The following is a 17,777-nucleotide window of genomic DNA, read 5'->3' as shown; positions in this document are numbered from 1 at the left end:
GTAAGAGGAGAGAGAGAGAAAGGAAGGAGGGATGAAGAGGGAGTGATAAGAGTTATTGCTGGGGTGGTATGGTGGCTGATGAGGGACAGAAGGAGGGATGGATGGAGAGAGGGAGGGAGGGAGGGATGGATGGCAGGAGTAGAGGGATAGATTGATAAGACTATTGCTGGGGAGGCACGGTGGTTGTGGGGGGGACAGGGATGGATGGAAGGAGGGAAGGAGGGAGGGAAGGAGGGAGGGAGGGAGGAGAGTTATTGCTGGGGGTAGTATGGCTGTTGCTGTGGGGGCTGTTGGGGGTAGCCGGGGTAGGGCTGCTGGGCGGGGGGGGCTCCGGGGTAGCTCCCCGGGGCGGGGGCCTGCTGGTAGTACTGGCCCTGCATGGGGGGGGGCATGTTGTACTGGCCGTACGCTGCATAGGGGTTGTAACCCATGGGCATCTGGTAATACCTGCAGAGAGAGAGGGAGGGGAGGAGAGAGAGGGGGGGGTGAGAGAGAGGGGGGGGGTGAGAGAGAGGGGGGGGTGAGAGAGAGGGAGGGGAGGAGAGAGAGAGGGGGGGGGAGAGAGAGGGAGGGGAGGAGAGAGAGGGAGGGGAGGAGAGAGAGGGGGGGAGAGAGAGAGAGGGGAGAGAGAGGGGGGGTGAGAGAGGGGAGGAGAGAGAGAGGGGGGGGTGAGAGAGAGGGGGGGGTGAGAGAGAGGGGGGGGTGAGAGAGAGGGGGGGTGAGAGAGAGGGGGGGTGAGAGAGAGGGAGGGGAGGAGAGAGAGGGGGGGGGAGAGAGAGGGAGGGGAGGAGAGAGAGGGAGGGGAGGAGAGAGAGAGAGGGGAGAGAGAGGGGGGGTGAGAGAGGGGAGGAGAGAGAGAGGGGGGGGAGAGAGAGAGGGGAGGAGAGAGAGAGAGGGGGGGGTGAGAGAGGGGAGGAGAGAGAGAGGGGGAGTGAGAGAGGGAGGAGAGGAGAGAGAGAGGGGAGGAGAGAGAGGGAGGGGAGGAGAGAGAGAGGGAGGGGAGGAGAGAGAGAGGGGAGGAGAGAGGGAGGGGAGGAGAGAGAGAGGGAGGGGAGGAGAGAGAGAGGGGGGAGAGAGAGAGGGAGGGGAGGAGAGAGAGAGGGGGGGGAGAGAGAGGGGAGGAGAGAGAGAGGGGGGGGTGAGAGAGGGGAGGAGAGAGAGGGGGAGTGAGAGAGGGAGGGGAGGAGAGAGAGGGGGGGTGAGAGAGGGAGGGAGGGGAGGAGAGAGAGAGGGGGAGGAGAGAGAGGGAGGGGAGGAGAGAGAGGGAGGGGAGGAGAGAGAGGGAGGGGAGTAGATAGAGAGGGGGGGAGGGGGAGGAGAGAGAGAGAGGGGGGGGAGAGAGAGAGGGGAGGAGAGAGAGAGGGGGAGAGAGAGAGAGGGGAGGAGAGAGAGAGGGGGGAGAGAGAGGGGGGAGGAGAGAGAGAGGGGAGGAGAGAGAGAGGGGGGGAGAGAGAGAAAGGGGAGGAGAGAGAGGGGGGGGAGAGAGAGAGGGGAGGAGAGAGAGGGGGGGGAGAGAGAGGGGGGGGGAGAGAGAGAGAGGGGAGGAGAGAGATTCAGATGTGGTGTTGCAGATCTTCACAGGAAGACAGCTCAGCTGAGTTCTTTTCAAGTGTAGAAAACAAGGAACAACTTTTGCTGCTGGCCAACATCACTGCTATACACTTTGCCACCTCATGGTTATAGTTTTATTATGATTATATGGTATTATTATATATATGATTATATTGTATTGCACTGTTGATTGTTTGACTGTTGCTTGCTGTGCTGTTGAGGAGCTAGCTTAGCTTGTACGTGACAAACACACCGACAACTCTTCTTTCTTTTTTTCGCAATTCATAATGAACATTAACAAACTATAAGGATTGGCGGCGCGTTCACACGCGAGGCTGGGGGCGCTCTTACCACCGGTGCTTTTTAGTTTTTTTTTTACATTTGTATGTAAATTTTTATTTCAGTACTTATAGGGAACTGTTGTGCAAATGGTACCTACAGCAGGCACGACTTACTAGAAGTTGGTGCGCAAAACGTGAGGACGGTAACAGCGGAGTTTCTGAAACAACAAAGGATTCCTGACGAGATTGCCCGGACACCGGGGAACGACTGGTACACAGTCCCGACCCTGAGGCGCAAACGTCGGCGTAGGGACCGCAAGCAACGCCAGGGCCGCAGGGGAGGCCTGCTAGCGAGGCTGAGGAGGAGCCCGGACAAGCCAGCTTTGCCGAGTATCTTCCTCTCTAACGTAAGATCCCTTGCTAACAAGATGGACGAACTGAGACTGCAGGTCGCTACCAACAACACCGTGGGGGATAGCTGTGTGATTATTCTCACAGAAACCTGGCTCAGAGCTTCCATTGTCGACTCTGCGGTCGCGCTACAAGGCCGCATGCTACACCGAGCGGACAGGACGAAGCATAGTGAGAAAACGCGCGGGGGCGGCCTGGTTATATCTACGAAGGACAGCTGGTGCTTAAACACAAGAACTGTGAGTAGCCACTGCTCCCCAGACCTGGAATACTTGACTGTTAAATGCCGACCCACATACCTCCCGAGGGAATTCAACGCAGTGTACATAACAGCTGTTTACATTGCACCAAGTGCGGAGGCTAGCTTAGCATTAGCCCGGCTACATGACGTCATCAGCAGTGGACAGAGCACAGATCCTCAGGCAGTGCACATCATCGCGGGGGATTTTAATCATGCCGACCTGAAGGTAGTACTACCCAAGTTCTATCAGCAGGTTAAATGTGCATCAAGAGGAGATAACACACTGGACAAGGTATACACCAACATCAAGCTTGCCTACAAAGCTAGACCGCTAGCTCATCTAGGTATGTCTGACCACGTGTCCATCCTCCTGATCCCAGCCTACACTCCCATCAGGAAAAGTGCTCCCATCACCACTAAGACTGTCAGAACCTGGCCAGCAGGGTCCGCTCCACTGCAGATCTGCCTGAATGACACCTCATGGCAGGAATATGAGCATGAGGACCTGGAACAGTTCACGTTGTCGGTTCTGAACCACATAGTGAACTGCACCAACTCAGCCACCGTGGACAAACGTGTCCGGGTCTACCCCAACACGAAGCCATGAATGACTGAGAAGGTCCGACAACTGCTCAAGGAGAGAAACAACGCCTTCTCAGCGAAGGACTAACTGCTGTACAACACCACCAGGGCTAACCTAAACCGTGGCATCCGGGAGGCCAAGGCAGACCACAGAGAGAAGATTGAGGAATGCTTCCTGAGCAACGACTTCAGGCGGGTGTGGCAGGGGGTTCAGCACATGACAAACTTCAGAGCCAACAGGCTCTCAGCCGCTGAGGGCGACCCCCAGCTGGCGGAAGAGCTGAACTCCTTCTAGGCCCAGTTCGACGAGGGGCGAACGGAGGTAACCACAACACAAACACCACTCTCTGCAGCTCTCAGCAGCCTCACCTTCACAGAGCATGAAGTGAGACGCGTGCTGAAGGCGGTGGACCCCAGAAAAGCCTTGGGGCCGGACGGCGTCCTGGGACGGGTGCTGAGAGACTGCGCCGACCAGCTGGCCGGGGTTTTCACCAAGATCTTCAACCAGTCCCGGTCCCAGGCCACCATCCCACCCTGCCTGAAAACCTCAACAATCATCCCAGTCCCGAAGAAAAGCACGGTGAGCTGCCTAAATGACTACTGCCCGGTGGCACTCACACCAATCATCATGAAGTGCTTCGAGAAACTGGTCCGGGCCCACATAGTCACATTCCTCCCGCCCAGCCTGGATCCATACCAGTTCGCCTACAGAGCCCACAGGTCCACAGAGGACGCCATCGGGACGACTCTCCACTCCACCCTATCCTACCTGGAGGGGGGGAACAGCTACGTGAGACTGCTCTTTGTGGACTTAAGCTCTGCTTTTAACACTATCCTTCCAGAAAGGCTAGTGACCAAACTACTAGACCTGGGACTATCACACTCCATCTGCGCATGGATCAAGGACTTCCTGTCTGACCGCCCCCAGAGGGTGCGGGTGGGCTCCCACACCTCCACAGCCCTCAGACTCAGCACTGGGTCCCCCCAGGGCTGCGTGCTGAGCCCCATCCTCTACAACCTCTACACCCACGACTTCACCCCCATCCACCCCAGCAACTCAATCATAAAGTTTGCAGACGACACCACCGTGGTGGGCTGCATCTCGGGGGGGGACGAGACGGCGTACAGGGATGAGGTGGAGCAGCTGGGCAAGCTGTGCAAGGTCAACAACCTGCTGCTGAACCAGTTAAAGACCCAGGAGATCATCGTGGACTTCAGGAGGAAAAAATCTGAGGTCCTGCTCATCGATGGAGGGAGCGTGGAGAGAGTCTCAACTCTCCGATTCCTGGGGGTGCACATACAGGAGGACCTGTCCTGGAGGACCAACACAGCAGCCATCATCAAGAAGGCACAACAGCGGCTCTACTTCCTGAGAGTCCTCAGGAACTACCACCTCAGACAGGAGCTGCTTGTGACCTTCTACCGCTGCACAGTGGAGAGCATCCTCACCTACTGCATCTGCGTGTGGTTCTTCAGCTGCACAGCCGCAGAGAGGAAAGCGCTACAGAGAGTCGTGAGATCGGCCCAGAAGATCATCGGCGCCCCCCTCCCCTCTCTGGAAGAGCTGTACAACACACGCTGCCTCAGGAAGGCCTCCCAAGATCTCCAGGGACCCATCCCACCCTGGGAACGAACACTTTGTTCGGCTGCGCTCAGGCAGGCGGTTCAGGACCATGTTCGCACGGACAAACAGACTGAAGCTCAGCTTCTACCCTAGGGCCATTCAGGCCCTGAACACAGCCAAGACCTAGGTTCTAGGCTCTGGACAATCTAGACAATTTGATGGCAGCTACTAGATTGTAAACATAAGTGCAATATTGTAATACAACTGTGAACATTTCTGGCAGCTACTAGACTGGAATATGAGATACAACTGTGAACATTCTAAATCTGCTACTGCGACACTTTAATGAATGTGCAACAAGTATTATGTGCAATATGACAACCCATGTTTACATAAGGTTCAGATATAGGAAAAAGTTAGGTTATTTATAGCATAGCATAGGGTACAGCACAGTGTTTTATTGTATAGTAGATAGTGTACATAGCCTTTATTTTTGTCAACCAGCTCTTTTCTCTTTTTTGTTTTACCCGTGGCTCTCTTGTTTTTAGTTTTTTTTTCCTCCAAGCACCAGGGGAGCCCCCCCTCCTAAATTTCGTTGTACGGTACCTGTACTGTATTAACTCATTGACTGCCAAAGACGCCAATTGGCGTCTTATAGAATAGTAACGTTGACTGCCAAAGACGCCAATTGGCGTCTTATAGAAAAAAAAATTTTTTTCGCGGGGATCGCGTTATTGACATGTTCTACACCTAGCGAGTGAATTTCAGACTTGGGTGTAATGTATTTCGGTCCCAGATGGGGGCAGTAGTTCGATAAAAGCCTGGAGAAGGAAGTGGCTTGCTGTGGGTTGTAGTAATGGCGAAACGGATCAGGGTATGTGCCAAACGCGGCGCGGAGCATTGCGGAGCATCGCGCGACTCTTCAAACAGTTCAGAGTCGGATGATACAGAAAAAGTGCAGAAAAAAAAAAAAAAAAAAATTCTGCAGAAAAAGCTCGTTTTCTCTGTTTATTGGTCAAAATCAGGTGTTTTTGCTGAAACCACCCTATGTTCTACGGCCGATTTCTAAACACTCAAAGAGGCTAGAAACAAACTTTATTTTTCTGATGAAAGAAGAGAGTCTAAAGTTTTGGTAGATATGTTCAATGTTTATGTAGTCCTTTCGGATATTTGGTGGGTCTTCAAAGTTCAGCGAAAATGCCCCAAAAGTCTGGCAGTGTGGAGCTCTCCGCTCTGAACATGGCTGGCAGTCAAAGAGTTAATGACAATAAAGACCATTCATTCATTCATATAAACATTCATTCATTCAAAAGTACTTTTTTAAAAATATATTTGTAATCAGCATCGGCTTCCTGACAAACCCCTAGCTCAACCCCCCCCCACCCTCCCCCCAATGAGTTTCCCAGTCCCAGTTAATAGTTAATAAGCCGGCCCACTCACCCTGGGAAGCCTTGGTAGGTGGGGTAGGGGGGTCCCTGTGCCTGGGTGGGCGGGGCCATGGGCGGGGGGTTGCCGGTGGCGGGGGCCCCGGTGGGAGGGGGGGCGGCGGTGCCGGGGGCAGAGGCGGCCTGCGGCGGTGTGAAGGCGGGGGGAGGGGGTCTGGCGGGGGGCTGGGTCTTAGTCTGGGGCTGCTGGGGGGGCTGGGGTGAACGAGAAGGAGGGAGGGAGGGGAAGAGAGAGGTAGGGGGGGGGGGAGAGAACAGGTTAATAACAGCCTCACAACATCATGGGCAGTGACTCAGAACAGATAGACAGATAGAGACAGACAGACAGACAGACAGACAGACAGACAGACAGACAGAGACAGAGACAGACAGACAGACACACAGACAGACAGAGACAGACAGAGACAGACAGAGAAAGACAGAGAGAGACAGAGAGAGACACACAGACAGACAGAGACAGACAGACAGACAGAGACAGACAGACAGGACATGATGTTGACAAAATCCAGATTCACGGAAGGCTCCTCAAAAGTTAAAACCTGAATCCTGGGTAAACCCAACCTAGCTCTGTTATTGGCTGGCTCCCCCCCCTCCTACCCTGCAGTGATTGGCTACTTACGAAGACGGTCCTGGGCGCGGCGGTGGGTCCTGCGGCGGTGGGGGCGGGGCTACTCTGGTAGGCGGGGACGTTGAAGGACGGCGCGCTGGGCTCCCGCGCGATGCTCTGCTGCAGCTCCCTGTGTAACCACGACAACCGCAACGTCAGTCACCGTGATGACAGTAGTCCGTCGCCATAACAAAATAGCGAACAGACTACAATAACAACAACAATAATAATAAGAAGAATCATCACGGTAGTGATGGCAACGATGACATACTTGAGCAGCTCGTCGCGTTCCGTCTTGCGAGCGAAGACGATGTCGCTGCACTTGTTCTGGAACTTCAGCAGGATCTCTGTGAGGTCGTTGTAGAACTGGGGGAGGGATGGGGGGTGGAAGGGAAGGAACAGGGGGAGAGAGAGAGAGGCAGAGACGTCAGAATGCTAAACCACACTGTCTCCAGTGTTTTCAGATAGGCAGGTTTTCTCTGTCTAACAGGAGCTACGGCACCCTGACTGTCACCCCAGCATGGTCACATCCACAGAGCTACACTGGATAGTTTGTTGACAGATTGCGCAACACTGAATATCTCTAGGGCAGAGGTTCCCAAACTTTTTTTAACCAAGGCACCCCTGAAGCTTTCCCCCTTCTCCAAGGCACCCCAACTCTACGAAGATTTAAAAAATGCCTCGGAGCTTAAACTAAAAACAATACACGATGAATTGGTTTGAAAATGTGTGTTTATATATAATACATAAGTATTGCCCCAATGAATTTTAACAAGATAATAAAAGTCATAAATGAACTGTAATGGATGGGCAAGAATGCATAGGTCAGTCAAACTATCGCTAAATAAAATAAAATTGTGGCCCTCAAGGATTGTACAATATGGGAGGAGACTCAGAGGGAATTCTTCACACAAATAAAATATCAAAGGCCTGTATAATCAATCAATGGAACAATGCTTTTTTGGGGGGCTTAAAATAATGCCTTAAAATTTAATTCTCATTTCACATCTTCTGAACCAAACGGGTAACTCACAACTATAATAATTTAACAATAATAATCATGACAGAATTGTAAAAATTGAGAGAAATACAAAACAAAGAAATATGTTGTGCGCATTAGTGGGACACATGCGCCTGCTTTTGGGAGCAGAGTCTCTTTATGCGGGGAGAGATAGTGGACAGCGCGACACGCAGGTCCTGTTCCACTGACAGTCGCGTGCGTGTCTTGTTCTTGACGTATGCTAGAGAAGAAAAAGCCAGCTCGCACAAGTAGGAGGTTGGGAAGGGTAAAAGCACCTTGATGGCGCTCTCTGAGAGAGATGGATATTCATGTCCCACAAGCAGTCAAAACCTATCCAAACCTAGCTCACCATGTTTGAGCTTCAGTGTGCGGTCCATAATGAGCTCTGCCAGTTCATCTTGAGCTTTGCTGCTCAAACTAGCGGCTGATGCTGATGAGAGGGGGTTGAACGGATCCCGGAGCCAGTCAAAGTCTTCGTTCATTGGAGGGAAATAGGACTCAAATCTCTCCTCCAGCATACGTAGGTGCGCAGCGATCAGATTCAAGAAAGACGCTGACTTGTGTGCTGCGTCATTGGCCGTCAACGTAAACATTTCAATGTTTTTCTTGGCCACCCCATCTTGCCACCGTCTCAATTTGGATCGGAATCCGTTCAGTTTGTCTGTCGCTGTCAAGATATTCTCAGCCTTCCCTTGCATTTTTATGTTGAGGTCATTAAGGTGGCTGAAAATATCTGCCAGATAAGCAAGCTTAATCCACCACGATTCATCTTCCAATTGTTCTTTGTATGGCAAGTCGTGCTCACTGACAAAAGTGATCAGTTCATCTCGGAGCTCATAGACACGGGATAACACCTTGCCCCGCGACAGCCAGCGGACCTCTGTGTGTAATAAGAGCCCCTCATGCTCGGACCCCATCTCATTGCACAATGTGCTGAACAGCCGTGACTTCAGCGGGCGTGATTTTACATAATTAACAATTTTCACCGCTTGGTCCAAGACTTCAGTGAGGAGTAGTTAGTTAGTAACTAGTAGGCCTAGTTAGTAAATTAATATCTTTCAAATCTGAGAAATATATATTTTATTTGCTTATGAACTCCATTGCACATGTAATAAACAAACGTTTATTCATGTATTATTATTATAATTGTATATTATACTTTTTTCATTTTTCCATTTTTTTTTTTTTTTTACGAGCAGATTTGGCGGCACCCACTTTGGGAACCTCTGCTCTAGGGGACAATGTATCCAAATAAAGTCAGAGTGACTACAGGCCCCTAACTGACCTCTCTGACCCTCTTCTATCCATCCCCCTCTTCAGAAGTCAGAAGAACTTAGTCTGTTGTAATTATTTTATACACTAGATACAGTAGTAATAACAGTAGTAATAACAGTAGTAATAACCTTGGTGCCTTCACGCAGGTTGCTGGTGATCTCTATGTAGCTGTCGTGGGCGGAGGCCAGCTTCTTCAGAACCTCCTCACGGTCGTTGGCCTCTGAGTTGGACTGCTTCAGACTGGAGAACTCCTGGTGGGCTGTCTGAGAGGGGGGGGGGTGATGGATAGAGCAGAGAAGAGGGAGAGAATGATGGATAGAGTAGAGGAGAGGGAGATGAAGGGACAGCGGGAAAGACAGTGACAGATATGGTAGAGAAGATAAGAGACAAGGAGAGAGAAGGACAAGATTAATCTCTCGCTGTATCTCCAAATGATTGTGTGTGTGTGTGTGTGTGTGTGTCTGTGTGTTCTGACCCTGTGTGTGTGTGTTCTGACTGTGTGTGTGTGTGTGTGTGTGTGTGTGTTCTGACCCTGTCTGTGTGTGTGTGTGTGTGTGTGTGTTCTGATCCTGTGTGTGTGTGTGTGTGTGTACCTGCACATTGCCCAGCAACTCCTCCTGTGTGCGTAGGCTGGCCTGTACCCTCTGGTTGTAGGCGCCGTATGATTGGTCGAGCTGGCTGATTGACAGCTGCTCCTCGTTGATGGCCCCGTCCTGGGCCAGCGCAGAGAGGAAGTTGGAGGTCATGTCAAAGGTCACAGCCTTGATCTCCGCCTCCATCCCCTCCCTCTCTCTCTTCACCTCCTCCAGCTGGGCCAGGTGAGACCTCAACACATTCACCACCTAGGAACACACACACACACACACACACAGGGTCAGAACACACACACACACACACACACACACACACACAAACACACACACACACACACACACACACACACACACACACCCACTCCCACACACTCCCACACACACACACACTCCCACACACACTACCACACACACACACACACACACCTCGCTGCCCTGCAGGGTCTTGGCTGGGTTGGCAGAGGGGATGGCGGAGGTGAGCTGGTCCTCAGGTTTACACAGCAGGGCGATCATCTCACAGTGGCTGTTGTAGCGCTCACGCACCACCTGGTCAGCCTGCACCGCCTTGTCCAACACACTCCTGAAGTTAGCGCCCTCTGGAGGGGGGGGGGGGGAGGGAGAAAGAGGTGCACAATGCACAATTGAGCGTGTGAACTTGCTCTGAGCGGCTTGAAGAAGACTCACTTTGCAGAGATAGTGTGTGTAGGAGCCAAAATTATTATTTGTCTGTTTGTACTGTCTCATATACTTTTTGTTTGGTTCAACCCCATCTAGTGGCCGGAGTGGGATATAAATAGGCAGGCGATTAACCTGGAGGGTGATGGAGGGTGTGGCTGGAGCAGGAAGACACAGGCTGTGTTCGGAATAGCATACTAGCATACTACTCATACTAGATATGACATAGATTTGAGTAGGCGAGAGCGTTCACACTGTACAGTATGCGAGATTTGAGTATGTGAGAAATTTAGTATGCGAGCAATATTTTCGGAATAATTTTTAGTGTGTTACGATGGACACTTTTGGAGTACTGCTTCCCCAAAATGCATTTCGCATCCAGGGTTGCCAGATGGGGCGGGTTACCACGGAATGGGCTACTGGATTTTGAGGTTATAGAAAGTTTAGGCTGTAAATTCTCAATCCCATCTGGCAACCCTGTGCGCTTTCAGCCTTGTCAAACTGCGTCATGCAAACTTGTCATACAGCTGTTGTTTACATTGTCCGATAGCCTGGGGACCGAAAGCTTGCAATAAACATAGTTTTTTGCACATATTTGAGTGTGCAGATGCTGCTTTTTTGCACTCTATTTGATACTCTTCAGTTGCAGCACCCCAGCTAAGTCTGATCACGGATGAGCGGTGGTATTTTCACTATACTGGGAATTAACATGGTGAAATGTATTCTTAGACAAGGCTACGTCGTCACGATTACAAATATGCCACTTGAAATGCATGAAATCCAAGTTTATTTGTGTGTTTATTTGTGTCTTACACACATGTTAATTAATTAATTATTAAAATTATGTTTGCCTAGTATTTGACTGATTGTAGCCCAATCACGAATGATCCCAGTATTGTCGCTTCAGACTAACAAGTTGGTTGTATTGTGCTTGATGCAGCAAGCCCACGATATGTTATTGCTCATATATATTTATTTTAATCAGTTTTACCAACTGCTAAGACAACAATATAGTAAACTAGTTACTTGAGCTAGCTAAAGATATTGGCCCCCCAAATCATTTTACAACTTGTTGTAATTATGTTATGTCGTTTCTGTCGAACTCCGTAAGTAAGCAATGAGCTTACTTGCAGTAAGCAACGCAGGGTGCGTTTGTAAATTTGCTCTGAGAGCGCCGGAGCGCACACTGGGTTCAACGTCATAAAGGGACCAGGTAATTTGATTGGACAAGAGGCATTCCATGAGTGCTGATCAGATTTCCAGGGCAAATTTACGAATGCAGCCGTAATATAGCTAGGAACAGAAGACGGAAAAAACCGTCAGATTAGATATATAAACGGGTTATTTTGGTAAACTGGACACATTTGGGGAATATACAGTATGTGGTTACTTTCTCGCCTGAAAATATATTAAAACTTCATAAAATGACATGTTAACATTTGTTAACCAAAAGTACAGGTTTTAGCTAATGGAGGTTTAAAATGGAGGTTTAAATTCGCCGCTCCCGGCAAAATGCATTAATTAATAATAATTAATAATAATAATAATTTTGCCATTTAGCAGACGCTTTTAATCCAAAGCGACTTACAATTACGAATTACAGGGACATTCCCCCTGGAGTAACTGAGGGCTAAGTGCCTTACTCAAGGGCACACTAGTAGTGGTGTGGTTTCAGGCGGGATTTGAACTCCCAACCTTCCGATCACAAGTCCAACTCACTATCCACTACTAGACCACCACTACCCCACTAAATGCATTCTGGGAGGCAGTATGCATACAGTGTAAACGGTCGGCTGGTTTTCGCATACTTATGTTGAATTTAGTAGGCAGTATGCAGTATATACTCATTGAGTATGCTAGTATGCAGTATGCTAGTATACCATTCCGAACACAGACACAGTTTTTGACCTCACTTCCTCCTACCAAGATGCTATAGAGAATGCTCCTGTTTTGTTTGACACTTATTTGTATTTATACTCTGAACATCTAACTTCTGTATTCATTCATTAGTTGTAATAAATATTGCTTTATTTTTGGAAAACAACTTCTGTGGACATTGGATTATTTTTTAGGATATGGAGAGTCAGACATTTTTGCTCTGCCACCATAGTGGCTATCCATAGGAAAGGAATTAACCATTACACAAAGTCAAAGACTCCTTCCACCAAGAACTACCTCCTATAGAGCAAAGACTCCATCCAGCAAGCAACTCTCCAAAAAAGACTGGTGTGTGTGTGTGTGTGTGTACCTGCTCTGAGGGGCTTGTACAGGTCACCAGAGGGGGTTCTGGCCCAGCGTTGGCTGAACTTGGCCCTCAGCTCGCTGTCCGTCGACTCCTCATCATCTAACATCTTCAGAGCCTGGAGGACGGACGGACGGACACACACACACACACACACACACACACACACACACACACAGTTAGAATCTACCTACGTACACACAACACAATACTGTGTATGTGTATGTGTGTGTGTGAGTGTGAGTGTGAGTGTGAGTGTGAGTGTGAGTGTGAGTGTGTGTGTGCGTACCTCGCCCAGGATTTCTCTGCTGTGTGTCAGTAGCTCAGGCAGGTGTGTGAGAGTGAGTGAGTGAGTGTGTGTACCTCGTCCAGGATCTCTCTGTTGCGTGTCAGCAGCTCAGGCAGGTCTCTGATCAGTTGCTCTATGCTCTGCAGCCCTCCCTGCTGCACCACGGCCCGGGCCTTCTCAGCAATGGATTGTGGGATAGAATCTCCAGACAGGTCCTCCAGGGCGGCCGGCAGGTTCAGAGACGCCAACACACTGTTACCCATAACACACATTTCAAATGCTTTATTTATGTCCACATAAATACAAAGTGCATTAAGGACATGGACATCAGTTCATTGGGTTCATTGTATCATCCCCATACAATATTAACACAGAGGATGTTTCAAATGTGGGTTACCAGATACAATAGCATTACTGTAAAACTATATCTACTCTAAGGGTACGAAAAGCAACGCCGTCTCTCTCCATATTGAGCGGCTACCGATAATAGATATAAAGCAATACCTTGCTAACTGTTTAGCCTTTCTCTTGAAGATATGGGCCATCACACACTGTTCACCATCAACAACCTTATTAATATCACACTGTTCACCATCAATAACCTTATTAATATCACACTGTTCACCATCAATAACCTTATTAATATCACACTGTTCACCATCAATAACCTTATTAATATCACACTAGGGCTGCAACTAACAATTATTTGGATAATCGATTAATCTGCCGATTATTTTTTCGATTAATCGGATACACACCAAAAAAAGATTTCTTTTGCAAATTTTATTTTATGTTTTCTAAATCAGCCAGGCCTATACATATACATGTGCAAAATGAATAAGTATTAATAAAAAATTATAAATAATATAAATAAAAAAGGCTTTGCTACATCAAATAGGTATAACAACAGGCCATGGACTATGGCGGTAGATTGTTTCAATAAAGTAATTGAACTCTAGCTCAATACATGCATTGTTTTAGGTAATAACTTTGCTTAAGGTAAAGGTCAGTAACCCAAAGTGCAATATAGGCTACAGACAAGACACTAATGTTTTTATAAAACAGATATGCTCCAAAACAATGCAATGTGTCCTCTCACTCCATACAATAGGCTAGGCTACAGTCAGTGCCTCACTCTAACTCACGGGTAGCTTGGTAGGCTACCACTAGCTAGCCTTTAGCTCATCACCTCTGCTCTACCACTGACGTTAGCCAGCTAGCTAAATACACTTGTCATGCAATATTGAATTCATGAATGCGAGCAAACACTCACTGGCTATCGCATTACATTAGTCATTTAGCTGACGCTTCGCCAGAACTCACACTAACGCATTTGCATGGAGAGCAGGAGACCATGGAAGGGCTGAGCCCAGCAGTACTTATATAATAAAACAATAGGAAGTTAGCTGTAACCCTCCTCAATAGAAACATAGTTAGTGCTCTGGTTCTCAGCACAGCTACGCAGACTACAGCTGGACGAGCAGCGTAGTGACAGTCAGCTAGCGGCAGCAGCGAGCTAACCCTGCTAGCTAACTCACTAGCATGTCCTGACAGCAGACAGCAGACAGCAGACAGCAGACAGCAGACAGCAGACAGATTCACGCTCAAGGCTTTTGAGTAGCATGATTTAAATGTAGCCGCCGCGCCGGTGTAGGTACTGGATTTTCCCACTTTTCCGGTTCCGGTCTTAGGTTCTGCCCTTTCCGGCCATAGGTAGCGCTATGATTTGCTATGATTCGCGATGCCTACACCGTGGCAAGACAGCGTGGCGTGCGTCAACAGGAAGTAGGTTTGTTATGGAACAAGACCCGACGAATCGATTTCATCATCGGGCATTCGTTGTTGCAGCCCTATATCACACTGTTCACCATCAATAACCTTATTAATATCACACTGTTCATCATCAATAACCTTATTAATATCACACTGTTCACCATCAATAACCCTTATTAACACACACACACACACACACACACACACACACTAGGGCTGCATGATTTGGGGAAAAAAATCTAATTGCGATTATTTGGACAAATATTGCGATTGCGATTTAAGTTGCAATTCTTTTTTTTTAAAGCCACCCAACAGAAGTTTTGGTAAAATGCGGCAATATCTCCGGCTAGTAAGGTTGTATCAACGTGCAGTTTGTTTGTAGGTCTTCAGGGGACTTAGGAGCACAAATTGGCTCCCGTCTCTAGCAGCCCCACAGCCCGAGTTACGAGTGAAAGAACTAAACTTACATGAAACTTACATTGGATTGCTTTAAAGTCAAGCTTCAGTTTAAGATTCACTGTGTAATAGATTTAAAACATGTGATGGAGCATTACTAACCTGACTCAGGTGGTTTGTTTCACACAACCATCTAGGAAAGCTCCATTGGAAGCTGTTTGAAAAAGGACAGGTACTTTCAAAAATACCTGGCAGGTGATTGGATGAATCTGTCTATCACCTATTTTCAGAGAGCATTACCACATGATACCATCAAACTATTAACTGCTCTAATTCTAATGCAAGGATGAGAACTTAAAAGATATGAATTGGGACAACATGTTTATTTATGGGTTTTTTAAACAGCAACACCATTTTGTTTCTCTCAACAAGTGTATTTTTTTTTTACAATTCCAATATCAAAATAAAATAGGACCTTTCTACAAACAAGGTTATTCAATTATGGCTCAGGAGCAGCATCTAAATATTGCACATACTGCAATCAAATTAAATAAAGTGATAATAAAAATGATCCAGTAAAAAATAATAGGTCCTTTTTGTAAACATTGAAATAGATAAAACACAGAACAAATAAAATAGTAATTCCCTGTCATCTCTACTTCTCAACACAAATGTTTATCTTTACAGATTTTTGGTCAAGAAAACCAACATGTCAACCTTTGCTGGTTTCAGACTTGAACGCTGACAAGTGACCACGTTGCCTCCAGCACTAAACACTCTTTCTGATGGGGAACTTGTGGCTGGTATACACAAGAATTTGCGAGCCAGCATGCTCAGCATCGGAAAGTTAACACAGTGAACCTTCCACCAGGCCAGGGGATCCTCCTCTCCATCGATGGTGGGAGTCATTAGGTAGGTGTTCACCTCAGCTTCTATGGCACCCATCAACTGCGCAGTGGTTGAAGCAGGGGGCACAGCAGTGCTTCTCTTAAAGAAGCTGCCCAATGACCGCTTTGCCTTCTTTGCAGTGGATGGCTCTGCCTCTCCTGCACTCTGAAGCACAGCGTCTGTGGTGCTGGCATGAGCCATCTTCTCCTGCAAAACACAGAGATGAGCGTAGAGATGAGAGCTGTTAAGTTTTGCATCAATGTAATTCTAAGCAATTGACCATTTTATGTAAACATTTAAAAATTCGCCGATCAATGAAATCAAAATACAATATCATTGCATGTGGCATCTTGTGTTCACTAAACTGCACATAAATACAAGTTACCTTTCGTGCCACCTGTTCCATTTCGATCTTCACTCTTGCTTTGATGTCTGGGACATTCTCTGCACTCATGTATTCTGTCTTGAATCTTGGATCAACGAACGAAGTGATGTCCATAAGCTCCTGTGTGTAGAATCATTAGAGAATAGTTAACTCAGAGAATCTACATTGTATGCCTCCAAGCTTATCAATTCCTTTCATTAATATAGGCATGTTTTTCTAATTGCATTCTCAGAGATAATAAAACAGTTGAAACCATATCAATTCCCATCCCTACCTGTGTGGCTGGGTCGCTGTATTTATTCTCCATGTAGCCAAGGACCATTGACTTTATTTCCTTGGTAAGGGCTGTGTCCTCGTCATTTGCAGCCAGAGTTGATGTTTTCAGGAGATGAAGGACTGGCTTCAGGTACGATACGCTTACATAAGCTTCACCAGAGAGGGCATCTGTGAACTCCTGGAGAGGACGCAGGACGTTGTTGATGGATTCAAGGACATCTATGTCCTGCCAACTGGGGACCAGGTGACGCGTCTTCCTGTCTTCAGAGAGAACCTGAGACAAGGCCTTTCTCTGCTCCAACACCCTCCCGACCATTTTCTGCCTTGAGCCCCATCTTGTTGGACACTCTGTGATCAACGAGTGCATCGGCAGATGCAACTCTCGCTGGGCCTCACTCAGTGCAACCTTCTTTTTCCAACTGTGCGAGAAATGGCAAACAATAGACTTACAAAGTCCTGTTGCCCGACTTATACGGTCTTCTCTTTCAGAGCATTTTCTGAAAAAGAAAATCATGAATCAAAACATTATTTGTGGAAGGTACAGTATTGCATTTTTCAGATTGAAAATGTAATAACAATAATTCTGAAACTGAGAGGGGTGAGAGAGAGAGAGGAGAGAAAATTGGGAGGGAAAGAGAGGGAGAGAGAATAGCATTTTTACACTTTTTAAATATTTTTTAAATACACTTACCAATGGCAAGATGCAGCCTGTGTCCAAAGCACTGAAGCCTTGTCCATTGATTCAGTTCCACAGCTTTTACAACATTTGATCCGTTATCAGTGGTGATGCACGTCTGATCCTCTTCCTTCAGACCCCAGTTGGACAAGGACTCTCTTAGTCCACGGGCAATATTCTCTCCCGTGTGGTCAGCAGGAAAGTATACCGTTTGCAGGCAATGACTCTTCAACTCAAAGTCGTAATTTATGAAGTGCACGGTGAGACTGAGATACGGCTCGGTCGTCCTGCTCGACCACAGATCGGTTGTTGTCGCATAGTACTGGACATTTTTCAGCTCCGTCTCAAGTTTCTTCCTACATTCCGCGTACATTTCTGGGATGGCCACATGGCTAAAGTACGTGCGGGAGGGAATCGTATATCTTTTATCCAGCGTTTGGATGAGTTTTTTAAACCCTAAGTTGCTCACAGTGTTAATAGACACCATGTCTTTAGCGAGGTAGTGCGTGATGGAATTTGTTATTTCACGGTGCCTTCGTGAGCCCTTTTCATATGGCGTAACAGCCGCAAACGACTCTGAAACACTAGTTTGCTTAACTTTGTTAG

At 47.8% G+C, this 17,777-nt stretch overlaps 1 protein-coding gene across 6 annotated transcripts in view; it reads right to left on the bottom strand.

Moving 5' to 3' along the window:
* Positions 1–251: 251 nt before the first annotated feature.
* Positions 252–17,777, bottom strand: part of pdcd6ip (programmed cell death 6 interacting protein) — a gene marked incomplete at both ends in the record, with an annotated part of 27,593 nt that continues 10,067 nt past the window's right edge. For 2 of the 6 annotated variants that reach the window (XM_080526704.1, XM_080526706.1), the window contains 9 exons: positions 252–447; positions 6,071–6,270; positions 6,695–6,812; positions 6,954–7,048; positions 9,107–9,241; positions 9,572–9,820; positions 9,998–10,167; positions 12,495–12,606; positions 12,852–13,029. In XM_080526704.1, coding sequence (XP_080382830.1) covers positions 252–447; positions 6,071–6,270; positions 6,695–6,812; positions 6,954–7,048; positions 9,107–9,241; positions 9,572–9,820; positions 9,998–10,167; positions 12,495–12,606; positions 12,852–13,029 — 1,453 coding nt within the window. Of the gene's footprint in view, positions 448–6,070; positions 6,291–6,672; positions 6,813–6,953; positions 7,049–9,106; positions 9,242–9,571; positions 9,821–9,997; positions 10,168–12,494; positions 12,607–12,851; positions 13,030–17,777 lie in introns of all 6 variants that reach the window. The other 4 variants (XM_080526705.1, XM_080526707.1, XM_080526702.1 and 1 more) reach the window with 3 other exon arrangements.

The sequence above is a fragment of the Nansenia antarctica genome, assembly GCF_963989245.1.
Source record: "Nansenia antarctica genome assembly, chromosome: 3".
In the NCBI taxonomy this organism is placed as follows: domain Eukaryota; kingdom Metazoa; phylum Chordata; class Actinopteri; order Argentiniformes; family Microstomatidae; genus Nansenia; species Nansenia antarctica.
This window is presented reverse-complemented; position numbering and strand designations above follow the sequence as displayed.